The sequence below is a fragment of the Amphibalanus amphitrite genome, unplaced genomic scaffold (genome assembly GCF_019059575.1).
Source record: "Amphibalanus amphitrite isolate SeventyFive unplaced genomic scaffold, NRLGWU_Aamphi_draft 000021F_arrow, whole genome shotgun sequence".
Classification (NCBI taxonomy): domain Eukaryota; kingdom Metazoa; phylum Arthropoda; class Thecostraca; order Balanomorpha; family Balanidae; genus Amphibalanus; species Amphibalanus amphitrite.
Window position 1 is genome coordinate 98,851 of NW_024881517.1, and position 23,896 is coordinate 122,746.

Below are 23,896 nucleotides of genomic sequence, written 5' to 3' on the forward strand. Positions count from 1 at the left end.
CCCCCCCCCCCCTGAGATCTCGGAAATTTACCGGCCGATTTTCAAAATTCAAACGGCGTTCGATAGCCCCACCAGGGAACTACCTTGTGACCGAATTTCATTGACCTAGGTCAAACCGATGACGTCACAGGTCAGGTAAAAGGTCGGATTTTCACCGTTCACAGGCATTTCAAGAAATGTGTTGTGAAATCGAGTAAATTGGTAATTTATTGAAAACCATCGATGGTACATTGTTCGTTAAACACATACTTTGCTATCTGAGGTCACTGATGCCAGGTCAGGTCACAGCGAGGTCAGGTAATCGGGGGTCACAGTATGAAAGTGTCGTGTGATACATGTTTTATGGTCCATTTTACATGACAAATGCAATTATGTGGGTTAGGCGGCCTTTGGGGCCAGCCTAGGTCACATTTTGGTGAAGGTCAGGTCAAGGTCAGGTCAAATTAGGTCAAATTTTAAAGTTGATATTTTTGCATAAAATGGGTATCGATTCGATGCAGCTCGTCACGGGGAGTCTAACGGTGGTCTTTGTTTTGCCCTACAAGGTCTAGAATTGCCAAAAATTGGGTTTGAAAATTTGACGTCATCATTTTTGGAGTTTTTTTTGCTTTAACTTGGCCGAAAAACGAGGTATCGATCTGAAATTGGGTATGTAGATAGAAGACGGTAGGTACTATCACATATATTCCGGTTTTTCGAACCTCATTTTTTTATTTTTTGGCTAATATATCAATTTTTTTATTTTTTGGGGGGTCAAAACTCAAAAATTTTTAAAAATCCGAGATAGCAGTTTTGTAGCCCTGTCAATTCTACACATTTTATGTCTTGATCATTTTTCTGTATCTTCAAAGCTATAGGCCTGACAGGTCTTCTCGCGAAGGTTTTTTTTCGGTCGAAAATGACAGAAGATGACGTCATTCTGACGTCATTTGTGGCCAACCTATCACAGCCTCTGGATTTTTTTTTGGTCACAATGTGTAAAATTGATGCCCGGAGGGGTCCTGAAAGTTTGGTGGCCATATCTCCAGCCGTTTAGGAGATATCGACGGAAAAGGACAGGGGGGGGGGGGCGTTTCGGCCTCCCCCTACGGGGCGCGGGTTAACTAAGCCCACACATATCGTAAATCTAATTCACCGCTGAGAATTATTACAAAGCGTTAGCACAATGGGTTTATTGAATCAATGTGGACACGAAGCATGCAGTGAATACGAGTGAAACTTCAACATTCCGGCAACAATACAATGTAAACGCGCGCAGAGGAATAGTCAACCTGTTCCTAATTATGTCCGTCAGAACGTAGTTGCCATACCACGATCATGTGACCAGATACCCGCCCCAAGCACACACCAGAGGATAGATCACGTGACACTTTGCAAGCCCCCAGCACACACCAGCGGGCGGACGCATCACTTGAGCTCATACTTTGTCACATCGCTGCGGTGCGTGTCGGCCGGGTCACCGTACTCGAGGACCACGGTCTCGGCGTTGTCCATCTGTCCGTCCGGCAGCTCCTCAATCACCGTGTCCATAGCGTCCCCGATCCGGCCGCCGTCCGTATAGCGGTACAGCAGCAGCCGCCGGCCGCCGGTCCTGTCGTTATTGTTGGAAGCACCGCACAGGTCAGCCAGCGCGTCCACGGCGCGTCCCAGCGTCCAGCGGCGACTGACGAACACGGGCCGGGGTGCGCCGCGGCCGCCGGGCGCCACCAGCAGCAGGTAGCGCCGGTCGGCCAGCGGCACCGAGCCGGCGCCCGCCGCGCGCTGCTTCAGACGCATCAGCTGCACCTGGCGCGCCGTTTTCCGCGCGCGCTCCGACCGGCCGGAGTTGACCACCACCGGCGCGGCCGACAGGCGCTCCGCCTGCAGCGCGGCGGCGCGCTGGAACTCCGGCAGCCGGCGGGCGGCGTCCGCCTGCTGCGCCTGCCAGGCGGCGCAGCCGTGGCCGGCCGGGTGGCGGTGCGCCAGGCAGCAGCCCCGGCCGCAGTCCGGACACACCACCGGCGTCAGCTCAGCCGCCCCGCAGCCCGAGACGTGGCACGCGTAGATGCGCGTGTTCGACGATAGGTCGGCCTGGGAGAACGGGGACGCCGTGTCGGAACAGCGTGGAAATGCGACTGAGCTTAGAGCTACGACATTTCAGTTAGAATCTACTGAGACCCTGAACCGCTCAGTGCGTCGGTAAAATGTGTACCAAGGAAACCCAAAAGCGTGAACCACATTGAAAATTGCTGCAAGGAAGACGCTAATGAATTTCTGCGATCCCGACAAATCCGACTCATGATGAGCTCAAGGTTTAGTTCAGTGCTGCGTTTGGAGCCATGGGCTGACCAGGCTGACCCATCAGCCTCTCATCGGGTCTCACAATTGCTCACTAGTGCCACCTAGCGCTATGGTTGATACCCGGCAGCGCCAATAGCCGTTTTCACGACGGCTATCTGGTACACATTTGGTGCACATCTGGTACAGATTAGGTGCAGATCTGGTCAAATTAGGTTCAGTGTATCTCTTAGCAGTTAGCAGCTATCAGCTAGGGTTGCACTAATTGCTTATATGCCTGCTTTGTCATATTATCAGAGAGCATCATCGATTAAAACACTGAAGTAAATTCATAAAGTGAAGATATTTGCTGTAAAAGAAATTAGGTGCAGATTTCGTCAAATCAGGTGCATTCGCCGGATAGCCCGTCGTGAAAACGGCTAATAGCGGCTCCATCCACACCATACACACGAAGTGACGCGAAATCACCCGTCTTTCCAAACCCCTCATTATGTCCCCTAAATACAATCATACAAAACTAGGTACCGATCAAAGCACCAAGCCTGTATCACGCAAGCATCCTGTTACCTATCAAAACATCCCACCCACATACACCTCGGTGGGACCTTACGGCACACCTCTCAGCTCCATGTGACCCAGTATGTGTGTCCCCAGTCCCGCCGACCGTCCCTCATGGCTCACCTGGGCCGGCTCAGGCCGCTTGTCGCAGCCGTGGGCGTCCGCGGAGGCGTGGTCCCGGCAGAAGGAGCGCGCGCAGTGCTGGCAGGCGATGGGCAGGAAGTCCAGCTGCCGGCACGAGGCCAGTCCACACTGCTCCCCCAGCGTGGGCAGCTCGGCCATCTGAGGGTAAACAACAGAAACTCGCGAACTTCTACAAGTAGCTTGTTTGCAGGAGAAGAGAAAGCGCTAACGTTGTATGAACGCTTCTGAGAATTTAGCGGTCATACAGGCATAAAGGAAAACAGCGGTTCGGTTACGTTCACATGAGCTGGTACGGTGGAAGGGTTGCGAATGAGTTTGTAACGCAAAAGAGGTCCGTATGGGCCCGTGCCATGGAATAATTGCGCATTACCGTGCACGGCAAAAGGGGTTCGCAATAGCCTCGTACCATAAACGGGACCGTATAAACCCGTACCGTGAAAGAGTTGCGAATGAGCTCGCGACGTGAAAAAGTTGTATAAGCTCATAAGCGTATAAGCTCGCACTGTAAAAGTCCGGTAATATCAGCTCGTTTAATGATGACAGTACCTTGTGTAGCGCCAAGGCTCGTATGATTCGCGAAACGTGAGAGCTACGGGTACCGTGCCACAGTAGGTTAGAGCTCATCCTGAAGTACATGATAGCGTGGGGGTGGGCACTCGTCGGAGCCCGTACCGTGGAACCGTCAGTGCTGCTCCAGCGGTGGCTCCGGCCCGCTCACAGCCGTCCCCCGATGGTGACGTCACCGTCAGCCGGCTGGCGCGGCTCAGCCAGCCGCTGCAGCGCCAGCTCGTTCCACGTGTGCTCCTGCTGGCGCAGACTCTCCGTGTTGTTGCTGTTGTCGGGCTCTGGGTCGGGCAGCTCATACAATGGCACAGCGATCTCCTCCTCAGGCAGCGTGTCACGCCGCCACGCCTCATCCACAATGTCGATCAGACGGCCCTCCAGCTGCACCTGGCTGTCCATCCTTGCAAAGTGGGAATGTGGGATGCATATGGGCAGGTCAGAATTTGGAGAGAAGCTCTGCTCCAACACAAATGGGCACAATCTACAGTCAGTACTCAGTCTGCCAGCCACCAGGCACCAGGTGCACTCTAGGGTGGCTGTTCGGGGCAGGTGGCCTGAGGGCATGTACCTGGAGCTCGCAACACAAATTGTGGCACTTTTACTAAGACTTCAAAATTTCTATAACCCATCAATCATAAGGCTATGTAGGCAGGTAGTTACTTTTTAACTTCTATTATTTATTCTTGAGTAACACAGTGATGCGTGCACTGTTACGAGCCCCGAGGGCACCTCTCCCGCCTCTCCCGAACGGCAACACTTTGAGCCGGTCTAAAATGGCACCAGGGAGGCACCTTACTTACTGGGAGATTACCTGCTACTAGGTACAGGCATTTGCAGATCACTTTTATGAGCCTTGGTGCTAGCAAATAAATATAACATTACCCATTCAAAAATAAGTCAATTTTCTGGAAGACAAAGGGTGCTTCATCGGCTTCATCATAACAAAACCTTATTCGGGAGCGAATTATTCAAATTCAAAAGTAGTAAACCTGGTAGGACGTAGGGGTAATAGGTAGCTAAATATTGGCTAAATAAAGTAAATTATCACATGTCCACATTTCAAAGACATTTGGTCATTTTACCGCCAAGGTATTTTACCGTCTTATTCTTATCAGCCCACCTCTCTCGAACTTAAAGGGACTATCCCACCTTCTAAAATGTTGTTAAAACCAGTTAAATTGTGCCCGACTTTATAGATTGGATGACCAGGAACACAGCTCTGGCATTTATTTTTCATTAAACATCTTAGGCTTCCCATATTCCAAACACAAACTTTCAAATATGTGACGTCACAGCCCAAAATTACCTCCTTCCCCAGGCCACATGGTAAATGTCAAGTTTAAGTCCTAAGAAGATTTCATTGATAAATTTTTCATATTTTTACATTATTTGACATCCTGAATCCAAAAATGATACTCATATGTCTCGCAAATAAAAGAAAAAAACATAATCAAACCTGACCTAACCTTACCTACTTACCTATAACCTACCAACCTACAACCTACAAACCTACCCTAACCTAACCTAACCTACAAACCTACCTACCTACAACCTAAAACCTACAAACCTACAACCTAAATTTACCTAACCTAAAACCTAAAATTTTTCCTGTTTCGTATTCGTATCAAAAGCGCCACAATTGTAGTTAGGACCTAAACTTGACATATACCGGCCACATTACTGTCATAAAGCTGATTCTTTTTACTCTGTAGGCACCACAACAAAGTTCAGACCAAGTTTTAAGCGATTTTTCAACGAACAAACCCATTTAAATCAGAATGACTTAACGAGGTGACGTCACACTAACGGTCGCTCCATGTTGATTAGATAGGACGACGGTGAAAAGAGGGCGCCTGGGGCGATTTGATCAAGGTTCGTGAAATTTACACGTGACGTTTGGCATACATAAGGCCCATGGAGGGGGGAGAAGTTCCAAATGTCACGTGACTAATATGCCCTCCGGCGCCCTGTTTTCACCGGCGTCCATTAGATAGGGCCTTGCGCAAGGCCCATTTTCAAATGAAGGGAACGAATTTCTTCAACACCAAGAGGCCGCGGGGGTTGCAACCTAGATAGATAGTGGTTTCTGAACCTCGCCGCAAACTTGGCTATCTCAACTCAAACCCCATGTTAAAGGTGGGATAGTCCCTTTAATTCCCAAACTTGAACTGAACCAGTTCAAGTTCTCTATATACCGTGAACTGAACTGACCAAGGCCCTATATACCAGGTAGGTTCATTAGGGAATTTTTTACGTTCCCCCTACCGGCCCCGGATGACGTCACTGGGATGCTCCCGCCGCGGCCGGCCTATGTATAGACATGTATTACTACGGGCTTTCCGGTGGCATTTTTTCGTGCTATAACGCCCAAAAAGCTATCGCGAGCACTTTTAGCACGATAAATTGAAAATATGTCGCATTTTAAAGTGAGTAATAGTGATATAAGGTCACGTCCAGGAAGAGCGGGCCGAAACCAGCGAGGCTTGTATGGGTCCCAGGGCGCAGGGTTATGGAGTCGGGACCGGACTTTTGAATCGGATTGTCGGAGTCGAACTGGAGCCGTTTTGGAGTCGGAGTCGATTTTGGAAGTCGGAGCACGAGTCAGAGTCGAAGTCACCAAAAATTCATCGGTTCCGCAGACTGCGGAGCTGCAGTTCAGCGAAGTCTGAGCCGGAATCGGTCAGAATAGACAGTTCTGCCCGGACCGGAGTAGGAGTCGTAATTAGTTTTTGGAACTAGGAGTCGGGAGTCACCGAAATTACATCGACTCCGCTGCCCTGCTAGTGCGCTCAGGACGGATGCACTTAAATTACATTGCTGAAAAAAACGAATACAGATTGTCACTAAATATTATAAGTTTCACTTACGGGTGGCCGTTACTCACAGCTGGTGGTACAATTTCGAGACGCACAGCCGTTACCCAATGCCGAGTCGCACAGTGAGTCGCACAGCCGTTACACACAGCCGGAGGCACCATGCCGAGTCACACAGCACCAACAGATCTGGCCGTACCACACCGAGTCGCACAGCCGTTACACACAGCCGGAGGCACCATGCCGAGTCGCACAGCACCCACACAGAGCCGCAGTACCACACTGAGTCGCACAGCCGTTACACACAGCCGGAGGCACCATGCCGAGTCACACAGCACCAACAGATCTGGCCGTACCACACCGAGTCGCAAAGCCATTACACACAGCCGGAGGCACCATGCCGAGTCGCACAGCACCCACACAGAGCCGGCCGCACCACGCCGAGTCACACAGCACCACGCCGAGTCGTAGTCGCTACACGAGCCGGTTTACCAGCTCACCTAGAGCTCCTTGCATGATGGCCAACTTTTCTATCGGCTCTTTTCAGCTGCCGGACCTCGTCCAGTCAGGCTAAGGGACCGAAGGGGGAGGTGGAGACGGGTGCTCGCCAACTTCCTGGACACGCGGGTGCCGAGCTGAGGCTGCTTGACGGCGATGAACAGCTTGAGACGCTGTATGACTCGCGGCCCCTGATCTGCAGTTTCCCCCATCAGCAGGCAGAAGTTCCGCTCGAACTCCTCCATAGGGGCCATCCAGGCTTGTGACAGAACAAACAGCTGGCCTCGGCTGATCACGCTGAGCTTCCAGGTTGGAACTCGTCAGCTCGGCGCCGGCCATGGCTGTTAGCGTCGACACCGGCAGCGGCACTGTGAAAGCAGTATTACGCTACATCACTTAAAAGACATTGGCAATTTAATATTGTGCAACAAAAAAAAAAACGATAACACTTAAATGAGCCTAGTCTACGCATTGAAAGTGACAGATTTCGCGGACAACGAAAAATTCATGCCCTTTGGCTTTGCATTAATCCATTTTCCCGTTACTATTGAAGCCTCGTTTGGCGACTGCCCCTCGAATTCGCTCGAGATTAGCATGGCACTTTTTCAAAAGGAAAAAAAACACTGCATATAAAAATGTTCAAACACCAACCAAGACTGAAACACAACTCAGTTTTTTTTTTCTAAACACTAGTTAGGACCAGCATCTAGGTCATTATCAGAACATTTAGTGGATGTGACTTGAGATATCACCTTATTGGATTGAGTGGCCTTATCCCGACAAAAAGTTACCATTACTCATGGCAAAAAGAATGTTTTGATGCATTTTAACAATGGGAATAAAAATGATGGTGTCGCTCTAGACGGGCCAGGATTTTTAACACTGATGGGCGATGGCTATTTATGAACACTTTCAATGTGAGTGAAAACATAAACCATTAGACTTACTTGTCAGAGGTACCTGCTGGCTGGTCTAGAGGTTGCTCGCAGGTTGCTCCCAGAATCTCCTTGACCTCCTTTGCAGTGGTCCTCCTCAGGGACCTACTTGCCCTCGCCTCAGCTTTCCTGTAAACAGAAAACTCTCAGCACAAGCAAAGTTGGCTAACATCATGCTGACAGTACAAGCAACTAATAAATAAATATTGAATAAGATTAAGCACCTACCCATGAAATAACTTTAGTGACCAATTTGAAAATAAACAAAAATACCATGCAAAAACATTTGTTTTCATTTTTACGCTCTGATAACATTGCAACGAGATTGAGATGAGCACAGCCCGCAGTATGTGACCATACTATATACAATTTAAATTTTAATGCTAAAAAGTAAAGAGCTCATTTATATTTCAATTTGCCACTGTAGCACTAGTTTGTTTACATTGTATGTTTGCTCTCTAACCATTTTATTTGTTGAGTGTACTGTATCATGTAAGGTGAAGGTACTAATGCGCACTGCGAGCACTGAAAAATTATTAGGTACCAGTTTAATTGCAAAAATGGAAACTTTAAAAAACGCCAGATTATGTTTAGATCCATTGCAAAATGAATACCTTGGTTGAGGTTCCTCAGCATGATCCCAGCTTGAAATACTTGGTTGTTCTTCATGATATATGAGACGAAACGTAATACAAAGTGTGGTTGCCACTTATGTTAAGCTTTTGCGACCTTCAAACACATGAAAACGTGTTTATATTATCAAACAAACATATTAAAACTTTGCATAGCAACCAAAGTTATAACACGCAACGGTCGGAAAACACTGCGCCGGTGCGCCAGAATTGACTACATAACTCGAATCTCAGCGACCAATCAGCTTTCGAGCATCCCAGTGACGTCACATTGGCAGCATTTGGTAGCAATTTCCTTGTACGTGTGTCCCTATGGCGATGAACCCCCCCTGGAACTGACCAGTGACCACCCCCAATCAAATGCAAATCACGGTATATAGAGAACTCACTAGTGTCATGACCTTTGACCTTGACCTTGAAGGTCATGACCTAGTGACCTGGAAATTGCTGTCAACCTGAAATCGGGGTAGGGGAATCGATTGATACCATTTACAAGCCAATCGGGCGGTAACTTTCAAGATTACTTGTAACTTTAGGCTGTAGAGCGTTCCCCTTCCTTTGACCTTGTATTCGCGAATCTGCTGTTAATGAAAATGACCTTGAAGGTCATGACCTAGTGACCTAGAAATCGCTGTCATCCTGGAATCGGGGTCGAGGAATCGATTGAAACCATTTACAAGCCAATCGGACGGTAACTTTAGGCTGTAGAGCGTTCCCCGTCCTTTGACCTAGACTTTGACCTTGAAGGTCATGACCTAGTGACCTGGAAATCGCTGTCATCCTGGAATCGGGGTCAAGAAATCGATTGAGACCATTTACAAGCCAATCGGACGGTAACTTTAGGCTGTAGAGCGTTCCCCGTCCTTTGACCTTGACCTTGACCTTGAAGGTCATGACTTAGTGACCTGGAAATTGCTGTCAACCTGGGATCGGGGTCGGGGAATCGATTGATACCATTTACAAGCCAATCGGGCGGTAACTTTAGGCTGTAGAGCGTTCCCCTTCCTTTGACCTTGTATTCGCGAATCTGCTGTTAATGAAAATGACCTTGAAGGTCATGACCTAGTGACCTAGAAATCGCTGTCACCCTGGAATCGGGGTCTAGGAATCGATTGAGACCATTTACAAGCCAATCGGACGGTAACTTAAGGCTGTAGAGCGTTCCCCGTCCTTTGACCTAGACTTTGACCTTGAAGGTCATGACCTAGTGACCTGGAAATCGCTGTCAACCTGGGATCGGGGTCTAGAAATCGATTGAGACCATTTACAAGCCAATCGGACGGTAAATTTAGGCTGTAGAGCGTTTCCCGTCCTTTGACCTTGACCTTGACCTTGAAGGTCATGACCTAGTGACCTGCAAATTGCTGTCAACCTGGAATCAGGGTCGGGGAATCGATTGATACCATTTACAAGCCAATCGGGCGGTAACTTTAGGCTGTAGAGCGTTCCCCTTCCTTTGACCTTGTATTCGCGAATCAGCTGTTAATGAAAATGACCTTGAAGGTCATGACCTAGTGACCTCGAAATCGCTGTCAACCTGGAATCGGGGTCGAGGAATCGATTGAGACCATTTACAAGCCAATCGGACGGTAACTTAAGGGTGTAGAGCGTTCCCCGTCATTTGACCTTGAACTTGACCTTGAAGGTCATGACCTAGTGACCTTGAAATTGCTGTCAACCTGGCATCGGGGTCAAGGAAACGATTGATACCATTTATAAGCCAATCGGGCGGTCACTTTAGGCTGTAGAGCGTTCCCCTTCCTTTGACCTTGTATTCGCGAATCTGCTGTTAATGAAAATGACCTTGAAGATCATGACCTAGTGACCTAGAAATCGCTGTCAACATAAAAATCGGGGTCGAGGAATCGATTGAGACCATTTACAAGCCAATCGGACGGTAACTTTAGGCTGTAGAGCGTTCCCCGTCCTTTGACCTTGACCTTGACCTTGAAGGTCATGACCTAGTGACCTGAAAATCGCTGTCAACCTGGAATCGGGGTCGAGGAATCGATCGAGACTATTTACAAGCCAATCAGACGGTAACTTTAGGCTGTAGAGCGTTCCCCGTCCTTTGACCTCGACCTTGACCTTGAAGGTCATGACCTAGTGACCTGGAAATCGCTATCAACCTGCAATAAGAAACGAGGAATCGAATGAGGGCCTTTTCATCAAAATCGGTTCACTGGTTCTTGAGTTATTGCGTTCCCCGTCCGAATACTGAATTTTTAGTTTGATATTCGCGAATATCAATCTGCTGCTCAATTGATGGACGTGTGAAAATCACTGAACCACTGAACTCTATGGTGAAAACATGGGTGAAAATCATTGAAGCCGCTGCGTCATATACGTGAAAAGTGTAGTGCTACTGTACTGCAAAACTTTGAGTCATCTATTTCACTGACATTTCACCGACATTAACCCGGTTTACATAGCATATTTGACGAGGCTCTAGCTCGTTAATTTGGCGATAATTTCGTTGCAGTGGTCTTCAAATATTTAGAGGGGATCATTTTGTAAATTGTTAAAGGAAACAGTTCACTTTCCTGAAATTAGTATTTTGCTATGGATTTACGATTTTTTATGCTCAAAATGATCAGAAAATAAAATAAAACCTTTTTGTAAAAACAATTATTTTCTATATTTTAATATAGGACGAACTATATTCTATGTAAAATAATGTTTGACGCGGAAGCTTATTACGCGTTGACCAATCATATTGCGTAGTTCAAACCTACGCATGCTGCTTTAGCTGTAAGCAGCATGCTGATTGGCTGACGATGACGTGGCTGCATTCCTGTGCAAGGCACACATTCCTCTGCAAGGCACTCTTTTCGGAACGAGAAATGGAATATCTTCGTCTAGGGTGATCGTTGAGCCGTAAAAGCTCCTGATTTGTGCTAGTCTCAGCTCAAGCTACGAAACTGCTATTCCAGTTCAAAATCCCATGTTAAAAGTGAACTATTTCCTTTAAGCACCATTGGCATCTTTTGCAACATCACGGACGGAGATATAAGCTTGCAACAAACCCTATGTAAACGCGTCTATTGACGCCGAATATCCGGCACTAAAAGGACAGTGCCAGCGGGCAAAGCCAGGGTATGTGCTGTTCTATATACCCTGAGGGTATATAGGGCAAAGCCGCAAAGCAGACAACAAAATTGAGAGCAATTATAATGCTTCAAGTTCACGTGTGCCCAAGGTCCTATATACCTGCCTTCAACTTTCAAGTTCATAACTCCACTATTCTTTCTCTCCCTCATTCGTGTAAGTTCCCAAACATCATGGCGCGGGAACCGGGGAGCAGTGGGGGCAGCTGGCCCCCGAACTCTGGGGCCGCGAGGGCGGTGCCCCACAACTTTGAGACGGAATACCGCACCTTTTTTGCAAATGTTTTCGTTTTTGTTGAAAAAGCCAAGGGATGAAAAATAAGTGGCCTAAAACCGGTGAGAAAACTAGATCTGTGGGGGTACCCTAGGTTGATCTCCATTCTGGCGTCCCCCCCCCCCCCCCCCCTCCTAGTCTGAAAGTAGTTCCCGCGCCCTTGCCAACACTCCAACCAAATCCATACATAGACATGCACAGATACCGTCCAATGCCCTATATCATTTAATATGCTCATTGCTCGCCAATCGCAAAATGTTGCTACGCCTTTGTGGCAGGCTCATAACCCCATAAAGCCTTTCCCATTCTATCACGAATGACGAACCAAACACGTGCAACGGCGTATCCGCTACAGCTCACAACAACAATTTTCGGTTTGTGAGCCGGCTCAACAACCACTCATCTCACAACCATTTTCGGCAAAAAGAAAAAAAACCATTTTCATAATACTTCAAGTAGTATTAGCTCCTATGGCCAAAAGCCATGTAGGCAACAAAACTAAAACGTGAATCGGGCTTTCATTTATTCGTCATTCACTGTAGTCTTTTCATAAGTACGCTCTATGCAGCAGCGCAGGTTACATAAAACCACATAGGTCTTTTCTGTTCAGCCAGCGGCTGTCCAGTGTACAGGTACACACGATTTCCCTTCACATCAAGGCGACCTAGCAAGGCGACTACAAATCTACAAATATCATAAATGACCCCTCGTTTCGATCGTATCTAAGACATACTGGCTAGTGGCTACATGACATAGAGTCGCACGACGTAACATCGACCCCACAGGATAAACATTTTGGCACTTGAAATCACATTTTTATCCGAGTCCTAACATGACTCGTCAAGTTGTCTCGTTGAAAAATGCAGGGCATATAAAATTTGGCCAAAAGGCTAAGCTCAGATCTGTCGCTGAAGCGACACACATTCATGGCAATCTCTGTATAACTATACCGCTCACCAGTAACATCAGCATCAACAGAAACATGTCAGCCTGACTCCTGAGACGCATAGGCACCCGCATTCCATTGCTAATTGCAAGATACAGTGAATATGAAATGCATTAATGCACCATTTCGCAATATCAACCTGTAGGGCACTACATGTCATGAATAGTTATCATTCAGGTCAAATGCTGTTAAAGTACCGCTGAAAAATCCGCATCCCTTGAACACCGAATCCAAGGTGTTTCAGATGAAACCAGACAATGCTAGCATATATATTCTCGAAGCCTTATTAGTTTTCTTGACCTCACTAGAAGCATTAACACCAATGTATGGCCACGCGAAGGTCAAGGAAACTACGGAAAACGTCTGGGTATCACATACCTAAATGCTAAATGAGCAACCCTTACGGTGTAAGGGGCTACTGCATCTAAAAAGAAAAAGAAAAAAAAACTGGCAGAGTTTCGATCCCTGAACATACCATTGCTATGAAAACTGTAAAGGCGCTATGAACCCTCTAAGGCACCTAGAGTAGATCTTTCCTAAAAGCGTATCGATCTGGGCACAAGGCACATACGGCGTCTCAGATGATCGTCCGGCCGCGGTCAGCCGAAGAGGCTGTGCAGGCTCTTCTTGGTCAGCTCGTAGGCCAGGAAGAGCACGCCCGTGGCGGGGAAGGTGCGGAGCAGCGTCGGTCCGAGCCCGTTGTACAGCGCCAGTACGCCCTCCTTCTGCAGGATGGTGCGCATCACGCGCAACATCGGCTCGCGCGAACCCTCCACCTGGATGCGCGACTTGACCACGTCGGCCGGGAAGATGGCCACCCAGAGCATGATACCGCCCACACCGCCGGCCACGATCGTCCGCGCCGCGCCGATCTCGTCCTTGGTCAGACCCGCCGGCGTCAGCAGGGCGCGCGTCGCCTCGTAGCCGCCGAAAAAGAAAAAGTAGCCGGGCATCTCCCTGGCCATGGTGGCGGTGAGGCCGCGGAACAGGCCCGGCACGCCCTCGGCGCGCAGGATCCGCTTGGTGAGTCCGAACGGACCCACGTCCAGCCGGCCGTGTGTCTCACGCATCGCCTGCAGCCGGCACTTGACCAGCTCGGTGGGACACAGCGTGAACGACGAGAAGAACGCCGCCACGAAGCCGGCCGTGGCGTTCCCGATCACGGACAGCTCGGCCACGTCGGGCGTGCGCGTCACTCGGGCCACCAGCTTCTGACAGAAGCCGTACGCGCAGAAGAGTACCGAGTTCTCTGCCACGTTGGCTGCCAGCGCGGGCACCGTGCCGGCGTACAGACCGCGCAGACCGTCGCCGGCGAACGTGGTGCGGAAGCAGCCCAGCAGGTTGGTGTGCACCTCCGGGAAGGCCTGCATCTTTACCTTGACGGTGTCGAGCGGCTGTCCGACCAGCACGCTGGCCACGCCGCCCATCGAGCCGGCCACCAGGTCGATGGCGCCGTCCCGGTAGTGGGCGCCGTCGGTGTCTGTGTGGAACTCCTCCGCCGCCAGACTCATGGCTGCCGCCGGCGCTCCGTCCGCACGCGCCGCTGTCAGCAGCACAGAGGCACGTAAGGGCGTTATACAGGCCATCCTAACGGCATGTCTGGTATAAAACATAACCTTTAAATATGGCCGTTGTCGTTCATCGAACGCTTCCGCACAGAATTCCAGAATGCGGAAGTTCCGCATCAATACCAATGTTAAACAAATAAACAAGTACACAAGATGTGTAATTGCCTAATTATCTTATGCCGTTGTGACGGTTCACTGTGATGCAGATGCCAGATGGTGAGACAATTGGAATTCGAGCGATGGTTATCCGGATCCACCCTCTTCCCCGCCAACGATAGTCACTTCTCTGTATATTCATGCACGAATAAGTTTCCAAAGATTACCTCCATCATAAATCCATATAATCCGAACTAACTCAACGGTCTTCGATTTAATACCGGACGTTTAAAAGGCATCGGTTATCGTCATTACTACTCAATACGACTCATTGTAATAGTTCTGCAGCTGCATGCTGAATGAGTGAAAGAGTTTCCGATATCGAAGGCTCCGTGATGCGGTGCATACAATGTCTTATGCCAGCCGTCATACGTCACCTCACGGTCATGTCGCATCCCTCACGCAGCCGAGAGTGCGAAACTCAATGTTGGAGACTGTATCAAGTAGGAAAAGTTATTGATTGACTTGCATGACTGGGCTATTGGGCAAAAAACAACTTTCCGTGCTAATTGATCAGCTGAACGCGGCTTAAAAGGTTCTTTATGTCCCTTCACCTCTCTGATCTACCCGCCCTCCTGTCATATGTCAGCCTGTTTTCTAAGTGCTCTGTTTACTTTATCCCGTCCCTGCTATCCCTTCGGGGCAGCCAGCCGGCTGCTCAGCGCCCACAGATACGATGTCAGACTATCCCGTGCCACGTCGCGTCGACAAACCCTCGCCGTTAACGTCACACGTGTCCGCTCCATGCCGGGCCACGTGGTCAGAAACAGCCGGCCGCCGCACCGCCCCAGCAACTATCGGTTTTCCTTCCGGGCTCGATCGTTTTTTGACACCCTCTGCTGGATTCAACAGCTGCACCAAATGGGAACACAAAGCCAATTCCGCAGCATGTTATGCTGGACCGATCAGAGGAAAGGGTCGAGCAGACAGCAGAGAGGACGGTCCAGCTGAGAGTACGGTCGAGCGGAGAGTACGGTCCAGCGGAGAGGAGGCCGGAGGGTCGCGCAGAGAGGACGGTCCAGCGGAGAGGAGGGTCGAGCGGAGAGTACAGTCGAGCGGACGGGACGGTCGAGCCGAGACAACGGTCGATCAGAGGGGAGGGTCGAGCAGAGGGGAGAGACGAGCACCAGGGAGGGTCGAGCAGAGAGGGCAAACAAATTGCTAGCAGCTCCCATTCAGCATTGTATGGTTCTACAGTGGGGTGGGCAGAACACTGCAGTGCAGCATATCAGCTTATTACCCAAAGTTTGGATAATATCTAAACTTAAAAATATACCAAAACAAACTTACATATGTCATATGCCATCATCCAATGAGATATTTGGTGTACAGAATACAGGGTAAAATATTTACAGTGTTCTTAGACTGGGACAGGACCTTAAACATCAGTTGACATGAATCTTTGTCACTTCTTCTATTCCCATTGTCATTATTGTCACTTCCCACACAATAAATTATACAAAATATAAAATATAGCATTTACCATGTAGGTGACTTTGAGTTGCCAAAAGCTACCACACCTGGTATTGGCTTGCCCTGTCTGAGAACTCCAGCACTGGCTTCTTATCCTGTCTGAGGATAAACCCACAGAACTCCAATATTGATATGTACTGGTTTATCTGGCCTGATAATTTCTGCAGTACTGTCTTATCCAGTCTAAGAATTACAGCACTGACAACACCCTGTCTTCGATTTCCAGTACTGCCTTATCGTTTCTGAGAGTCCCAGCTCTAGCTCATCCTGTCTAGGAATTCCCATACTGGCTTATCCTATAAAAGAACCTAAATAAGTTACCCCAATGGAGATAGACTATACTACAGCCTTTCTTTCCACTGAGGATGAACCATAGGTAGTCAATTACATGACACAGTTTTTGTCCACAGCAAACAGCAAAATTAACTTGGTAATAGCTGAAGAAATGTGTTACAATGGTAAACAACAGACATTTGCAAAGATCCCAGACAACCAATCACAAAAATCAGGATGGCCATTAGATTAACGACCTTCAAGCATGGAATTATAGAGGAAAACACTAGGGTTACCCGCGTGCTCCGCAACGCGAAGAATGGTTATTTTTGACCCGTGGGTATTGGGTTGGTCTGTGTTGATTTGGTTGGTATCCATTTCGTTCGATTGCTTTTTGACGGCCAAGCATGCTGTAATAAAACAAAAAAGATGCATCGCATCGAGGTGCCCGTGTCGTATTATCATGCGTTCTACTTAAGAATGATTCAAAAACTGGCGTGAAGTCTTTTGAGGGCCATCGATGAATGTCGCTAAAAATGGCAATGTAATGGTTTGGAACATTTACATTTTTTAAGAATACTGTTGCTCATCATGCAAAAATGATGAGTGTATCTTGGACAAAATTGAATGCTCTTTCCAACTGTACTATTTTCAATTGCCAAACGTATCAGGTTATGCAGCAAAACCCGTGTAATTAATAAAGTGGCACATCATCGACAAACACCATTTTCTCTAGCGATTTGTACCACCTTGGCGTCGATCAATTAGCTATTCACAATTTTCCCATGAGAGGCGGTACATTTCTCTTGCCAATAGGCGTTGTTTCAACTCGCTCCGTCTGACGGTCACCTAAAAAGTTAATTCACATGTATTAATCCACACTAGACGGGGGCAGCATGCGAACAGCAGCCAGTGGCAGCATCCCGAACGGTAGCTGGATGATACGGTCCGCACTGTGTTGCGATGTTTCCATCTTCCTCTGGAATGTCTCCATAAGGCGGTTTACAGGCTGATCAGACGCTGCACTCGGCCTTCCGCTCCTCGTCCTCGTCACAGTGGGCGCTCATCTCGTCCCGACACTGCGTCCCGTTTCATTTCAGCCAGCAGCGATGCGTAGGTGGCCAGCCGATTGGGGCGAGGCGACCCTGGCGACACTCCGGAGCAGCTGGGCGCGATGCTCAGGAGCTGGTCGGTCAGCTCCTGAGTAGTTGCCACTCTCTCATCGACTGACCGGGGAGCGGCGCGTGGCTTCAGGTACTGCGCCAGCTCGGGGTCGTCCAGTGGGTTGCGGCTAGGCGTAGCCGCCGTTACCGCGTGGCTCCGCGGCCACCGGCGCGTCGTCCCTGGGTTGCTCCCAGCGGTGGAGGCAGCCCTGCGGGTTTGGCCTGCTTGTTCTATGCCAGATTGGGGAGCGGTGGCGAGGACGGAGGCCGCGTTGCCGCGAGCGATGGCCACGGACAGCCGCTGTCGCAGCCACTCCGTCTCGCGACGCTCACCCGTGCAGGTTGCCAGGCGTCTCCCCAGGTCCTGGACGAAAGCGGCGGCGGCCGGACCATAGACACCGGTTGTCTCCAGTGCCAGCGGAACAAAGCTATACCTCCTGGCTAGGTCCGCATAACGCTGCCGCTTTCGCTCTTCGGCCTGCCTTGCAGCTGCACCCGGTTTCAGTGCGGACTCCACCGCTATGTGGTCGGCGAAAGTGTCGACGCAGGTCGCGTCCCACGTCAGACACTTGCCCTCGCGGAAGGGGAAGACGGTGATGCCATCCGGTCGTCTGCCGTCGCCCCGGTCGAGGCCGACTGGCTCCAGAATGGCGGGAAAGCCAGCGCCGGAGAGAGCGCGACGCACCACGTCGTTCAAGTGGGCATGACGCGAGTGGCGACCCGCACTTTTCTGGCAGGAGAGGCCATGATGTCCCAGCGGGGTGACGGGGCGCGCACACAGACGGCACCGATGCGGCTCGCAAACCGGGGCGCCGAGTCTCAGGGCCACAGCGACGCGGACGGTTTCGTCGTCAAGGTGAAGCCCGAGACTCGGCACCGGCACCGCCTGGATCCAGGCCGCTGTGTGCGGCTGGCCGGCGGCGATGAGCCGAGCTCGGTCGATCTGGTTGGCTGGTACCAGTAGGCGACTTTGGACCACCGTACAGGCGACGGTGTCCCACGCGCGCTGACTACTGACCAGCTCACCGTCCGGCAGCTGCTGTCGGTCCACCCCTGTGCGATGAAGGAACGCGCTGACTGCGGTCTCCAAGGTGTCTGAGAGTTCATCAGTCACACTCGGACAGATGGAACGGATGAGGGGGCGTGCTGCGTTTACCGACGCAATGTACGCTGGTAGCGCCAGTGCCTCGACTGACCGGATGCCCAGGCCGCCGAACTTCACTGGAAGCGACGCCTGCTCCCATGCCGCAGGGTTTATGGCCACGTTGCAGACCGCTTCTAGTGTGCTGCGCACCATTTCGTCAGTTGCCTGGAGTACGTGTGGGGCTTTGAACGCCGGTGCGGAGCGCAGCAGGTACGTCAGACCAGGGTTGGAATTTCACTTTTTTGTTCTGGTAGTGGAGTACAAAATTTTTGGGCCAGTGGAGTACAACTGTACAGCGTTGGGGTGGTCAATTGCGTCTGCATAGTGTTTTTTTTTGTGCAGTGTGTTTCTTTGTACCTATGCATGTAGAATTGGAAGCATGTGAATAAACAATACAGTGTGGAAAACAATGTTTATCGAGTGACGCAGCAAGACGATTGGCTAGAACTTTTTATTGAGAGTGGCAAGTAGGTACTATGTGATCGTAATTGAGTGGTTAGTGGTCACTGGTCATAGTAAGGATTAGGTTAGCAGCTAGAAGTAGGGACGAGAGTCGGGAACCAAAAATTGGTGCTCTCGTATGCACCAGGAAGCACTTCTTAGTCATGCAATGTAATGTAATGCAAGCTATAACTGAAAGCAAGATTATCTGAATTTGTTAGACAACTGATAGTACCTAGATCAGCAAAGACAATTGGGAGGTTAATGATAGTGATATTGACTCCACTCCAGGTAACAGTCAAATTATCAATTAATCATCATAGTCAGCTTAATGGTACCTATTTACTATCATGAAAGGAACCAGACCAAAATCAAAGTGGAACGTTCACTTACCCCACGGCTAATGCCAATGCCCACGACCCACGCTTGATTACAATTATAAAAGACAAAACCTGTTAGGTTGTTTAGGTTGTTTTTACAATTATACTCATAGCATGGAAAACAGGCAACAATGGAAAACAAACGAAAATATAATCACTTCATCCAGCTTCGAAAACGTGGAAAACGCCGCGCCGGTACCGACATCAGCGGCACAAATATCGGCGCGGCGAAATAAACGGCCCGATAGAGTTGGCACAGCACACACCACGGAGTCGCGATTACGCTACGGCCACAGGACCCGGAGACAGAGGTCGGAGTACAGCCTTTGAACACCAATTTCGCAATAACCATAGGTCCTCTGGCCAAAAACTGCCTACCATCAGAAAGCAGGCTCAATTTTGTATCTGTCATGGCCGGGCCATGAGAAACGGAGCTGTGTGGAGCATGCAATTGGCAAAGGAGTACGGGGTCGTTACTTCAAGTTTTATCATCGAGTTTCCAGTTCAGAAAATCTTCAATATTAACAGTTAGGGCACTTTATTTGAAAAAAATTGGTCATTTTTTGAAAGGTTGTATTTTTCTTCTTTTTTTAAACCCCAAACAATCATTATTTGAGCGAAAGTTACGATGCAAATGTCGAAAGATTCCAAGTCGTCTCCCGATCAAAAACCATTTAAAATTCCATCCTTAGGAGAACTGAATCGCGACTCCACAGAAGCTGTGCAGAACTTGAACATCTCTAACAAAAAGACAATCATTGCGCACTTATTTGTGCTGTGCTAGGTAGCGGCTTGGGTAGCGCTTGGCATGGAGATAGGAATATATACGACGTATCATAGTGTATAGTGTAGTGTTTAGTGTATAGTATGGTATTTTTATATACCTTGCGACGTGTATTCATTCATTTTGTGGCCGGGCTTGTGAGTTTTACTTGCATTATCCCGTGTTTCATTTTAATTGCATGACTGATGAAGGTTACAGCTAAATTATTAACCTCATTCGCAGCTGGCAGATACTTGTCTAGCTTGATAATATTTATGTGTTAATCAAGGTGTCTGCTTCCTTGATATCCCTATGATCCCTATTACGATAGGTACACATGCAGCGTTTAGTCCAGACCAAGGCTATATAAACCAGGTAGAACGCTCCCGAAGAAAAAGTGGTGACAAGCAATATTTAGTTGCCGCGACCCTCACTTGTTCAAGACTATATCCGCAAGCAGCATTTACAAGCTAACGGAAATCGACCAATCGGCGTTCGGCAATACTCAACGCTGATTGGCCCGATGCTCGTGACGAAATTGCGGGGGACTGCAGCTATTCCCCTATGGCGTTTCATTGACTTATGACTTTTGAAGGGGATTTGTATCAGTTTTTGTTGGGTTTGAGGCCATTTTTGAGCTTGGATATTCTTTCCGTGACCTTTGACTATATAATAACGACATTTAATCATGACATTTCTATATACTACCGGTGTCACATCGGCCAAAAAGACCGTAAGTACATGGGATAGACGGACCACTGCTGATGGGGCCACACATGCCGGCGTGTGGTCATCGGAGGCCCATGAGGGCTCGACATGGGCCCTTTATGGGTCGGTATAGGCCCAGTGGGTCCAGTGCAGGCCTACCAGGGGCCGGTGGCATATAATGTAAGGCTGTCTAGGGACGTTGAGGGCTCATGGGGGCCATATAGGACCATTAGGGACCACATAAGCCAATCAGGGGTCCATTTAGGCCAATAAAGGCGCTTCAGGGACTTGAAGAGGCCATTCAAGAGCCGTGGTGGGCCCATGAGGGGACGGCATTGGTCCATCAGGTGCGGTCAGGGGATGTTGTACGGGTTTCTCAGTGGCCCATTTGGGCATATCAGTGACCAATTTAGACCCAGCAGGGGGCTTTGTAGACCTATCAGGGGCTGGTGATGGTTTATCAGGGGCCAGCGTTAGTCCATCGGGGCACGGCATATGCCCATCAGAGGTAATTGCGGGCCCACGCTGAACAATGATGGCCCTTCAACGGCCCCTAATGGATCTAGATTGACCCATGTTCCATGATGTGTCATGTATGCCCCTATGGTAGGCCTACTCAGACCCCTGATGGACGTTCCCGGCCTCTGATGACCCTATACTGAATCCTGGTGGGGCTCTAAGAGTCTCCAATAACCCTTCGTCAGCCCATTATTACCATACGCTGGCACTAGAGGCCCCACATCAGACGCAGGGCAGTCCGTGCCAAGACAGCATGTCTTTTCGGCCGATATTACATCGGTAATATTAAATAAAATCATGATTTTATGGTGCCATTATATAGCTAACAGTCATAAGAAATATATTTCAACTCGAAAACAGCTCGAAACAGCATATAATCTTAAAGAAACCCCTCCGAAATCCAAAAGCCTATTCGGGTCCATAGAGAATAACTGCGGTCCCCCGCAATTTCGTCACGAGCGGCGGGCCAATCAGCGTCGAGCACTGCCGAGCGCTGATTGGTGGATTTTCCGCTAGCGCGTGAGTGCTGCTCACGGAACAGGAGTTCGTCGACAATCCTCCACAAACGTCTGTCACCACTTTTCGTAATGCTAAACAGCCGGAGCGTACCCCCCTGGTCCAGACCCTGGTCCAGACCAATAGGTACTCCATGGCATTTTTGATAACTTTGTACCCCATCATCATCCTGGATTTGGACTTGGCACAAATGCAAGTCATTCTAAGTTATTAAGCTCACAAAATACAACATTTTGCATGCATGTTTATTTCATGTACATTGTCTACAGGACCACGTAAGCACATAATTTATTAAGCATAACACAGCAATGTACCAGTACAAGTATCAGTCCTGGTAGTTGTTCATCACGGCTGGTGGATGTTATGCAGGATATTTGGCTCTTCGATCCTCATTTTGCTGTGCATTGTACTTGTAGTTTTTGCCCTGACTTGGGTTGGGCCCCTGGGCTGGGATTGCAGAAGCTGTGTTTCCACTGGGTACCTGTAACACAAGGGAGTATGGACAGTTCATTGTCAAATTTCACACCCTTTTATTTGTGTGGGATGCGTAGTCATTGGAGTACAAAAATTGTCATTTTCTAGTGGAGTACAAAATTCCTGGCGCATCCTGATACCAGAAAACGGCAACTTTTCCAACCTTGCGTCAGACGCGGTGCCGATACGTGGTGCGCCAAGAAAAACACCGCAGTGTGGCTGTCTAGCTCGCGCAGCCGGGTGCAGAGGCGTTGCACCATAGCAGAGGCTGCCTCCCCTGCTGCTCCTATGCTGCCGTCGGTCAGGGGAGAGCCAAGCAGAGATAGGTTTGTGAGCTCAGTCTCTTTGACGTCAGGCAGCGCAGAGCAGATGGCGCTGATGGCAGCGTCGCGGTGGTCCGAATCTTCAGCGCCAATGAAGGCCACCTCACACTTGGCCGCGTTCAGTGAGAGACCAGCGGCTGCCAGCGCTGTTGGAAGTGTTGCGATGTCAGCAGCGACCGCGCTGGCTGGACCGGCCAGCGTTGCATCGTCCAAGTACCAGATGTTCAGAGGTGCTGACACTGCTCTGGCACAGGAGTCAATGGCGATAGCAAACGCGGCCGGTCCGAGCGGGTCGCCTTGCTGGACACCGCAGGCCGAAGCGATGGTCTGCCCTCCGATGATGAGTGGGCTGGGTGAGCTGTAGGCCTGGTAGGCTAGGTAGTACACCTCCGGACATCGCTCCCTAATGCGGGTCAAGAAGACGTCGCGCCGCACCGTGTTAAAAGCATTTGACACGTCAAGTTTGACCAGCACGTGTGGAGCAGCTGACTGTCGGCTGGCTTCAATGAAACTGCGCGTTGCATGGACCGCCGCCTCGCAGCCCAGGGGCGTTCCTACCCCGAGCTGGACAGGACGGAGTTCGGCACCAAGGCTGTCTGCCACGAAGCGTGCTCCGATGCGGGATGGCAGGCGTCGGTAGACGCTCCCGACTGCAATGGGCCGCAATCCGCCGCTCTTCTTCCTGAGTGCGCATAGTGAGGCGCTGAAAAGGGCGTCCCTGGCACAATCAGGCACCTCACCGGCCAGCACCAGGTTGGTGAGTACCGTCAAAGAGTGCAAAAGACGGCGGCCGCTCTCAGCCGCCTCCCTGGAGATAAGCTGGCGTAGATGTAGCGGCCTGATGCCGTCTAGGCCTGCTGATGATCCCGGAGGCATCGAGTTGATAGCGGCCTCCACCTCCTCCGGCGTCACCGTGAGCGGCCCTGGGTCTGATGGGGCGGGCGGTGGCGGCAGAAGCTCGTCCTTGGGAGCAGCTGGGTGTTTCAGCATTAGCTCGGCGATTACTTCGGCGTCAGGCTCGGCAACTGTATCGTCTGAGGTCAGTAGCCTTAGGGCCGCCCGGATGTCGCCATCTGCACATTTCCCGAGGATCCGACGGGCCAGGGCGTCAGTGGCAGGCTTTTGATGTTCTCGTGCTGAGTCATTTGTTGGTGGTTCGGGAAGCAGGTTTGGTGTCATAGTTTGGTTGGGGCTGGAGAGCTGCTGCCTGATGCTCGCTGCGGCACTGACATTATTATCGCCTTTTC

At 49.8% G+C, this 23,896-nt stretch overlaps 2 protein-coding genes and 1 long non-coding RNA gene across 7 annotated transcripts in view; all 3 read right to left on the minus strand.

Annotated features, from left to right (window-relative positions):
• Window positions 1-1,157: 1,157 nt before the first annotated feature.
• On the minus strand, window positions 1,158-5,746 carry LOC122390710 (AN1-type zinc finger protein 1-like). Of its 4 annotated transcripts, none has more exons than XM_043383931.1 (4): window positions 5,718-5,746; window positions 3,652-3,943; window positions 2,959-3,117; window positions 1,158-2,070 (listed from the first exon to the last, which is right to left on the minus strand). In XM_043383931.1, exons 3-4 carry the CDS (start codon window positions 3,115-3,117, stop codon window positions 1,408-1,410), a joined length of 822 nt encoding a protein of 273 aa, XP_043239866.1. In that variant the 5' UTR covers window positions 3,652-3,943; window positions 5,718-5,746; the 3' UTR covers window positions 1,158-1,407. The 4 variants fall into 4 exon arrangements, with proteins under 4 accessions (XP_043239866.1, XP_043239857.1, XP_043239847.1 ...); XM_043383922.1 differs by lacking the exon at window positions 5,718-5,746 and adding an exon at window positions 5,351-5,457; XM_043383912.1 differs by lacking the exon at window positions 5,718-5,746 and adding an exon at window positions 5,015-5,293.
• A 635-nt stretch (window positions 5,747-6,381) lies between these two features.
• On the minus strand, window positions 6,382-8,748 carry LOC122390741. The gene is made up of 3 exons (XR_006258216.1): window positions 8,404-8,748; window positions 7,802-7,918; window positions 6,382-7,222 (listed from the first exon to the last, which is right to left on the minus strand). It is a non-coding gene; the product is annotated as an uncharacterized LOC122390741 (long non-coding RNA).
• Window positions 8,749-12,308: 3,560 nt separating this feature from the next.
• The window catches only part of LOC122390695 (mitochondrial ornithine transporter 1-like), a 76,921-nt gene continuing 65,333 nt past the window's right edge, over window positions 12,309-23,896 (minus strand). Inside the window, exons 1-2 of one of the 2 annotated variants that reach the window (XM_043383884.1) lie at window positions 19,360-19,828; window positions 12,309-14,291 (exon numbers count right to left, since the gene is read on the minus strand). In XM_043383884.1, coding sequence (XP_043239819.1) covers window positions 13,348-14,259 — 912 coding nt within the window. In that variant the 5' untranslated portion in view covers window positions 14,260-14,291; window positions 19,360-19,828 and the 3' untranslated portion in view covers window positions 12,309-13,347. Of the gene's footprint in view, window positions 14,292-19,359; window positions 19,829-23,896 lie in introns of those variants that run through there. The other variant, XM_043383889.1, reaches the window with a different exon arrangement.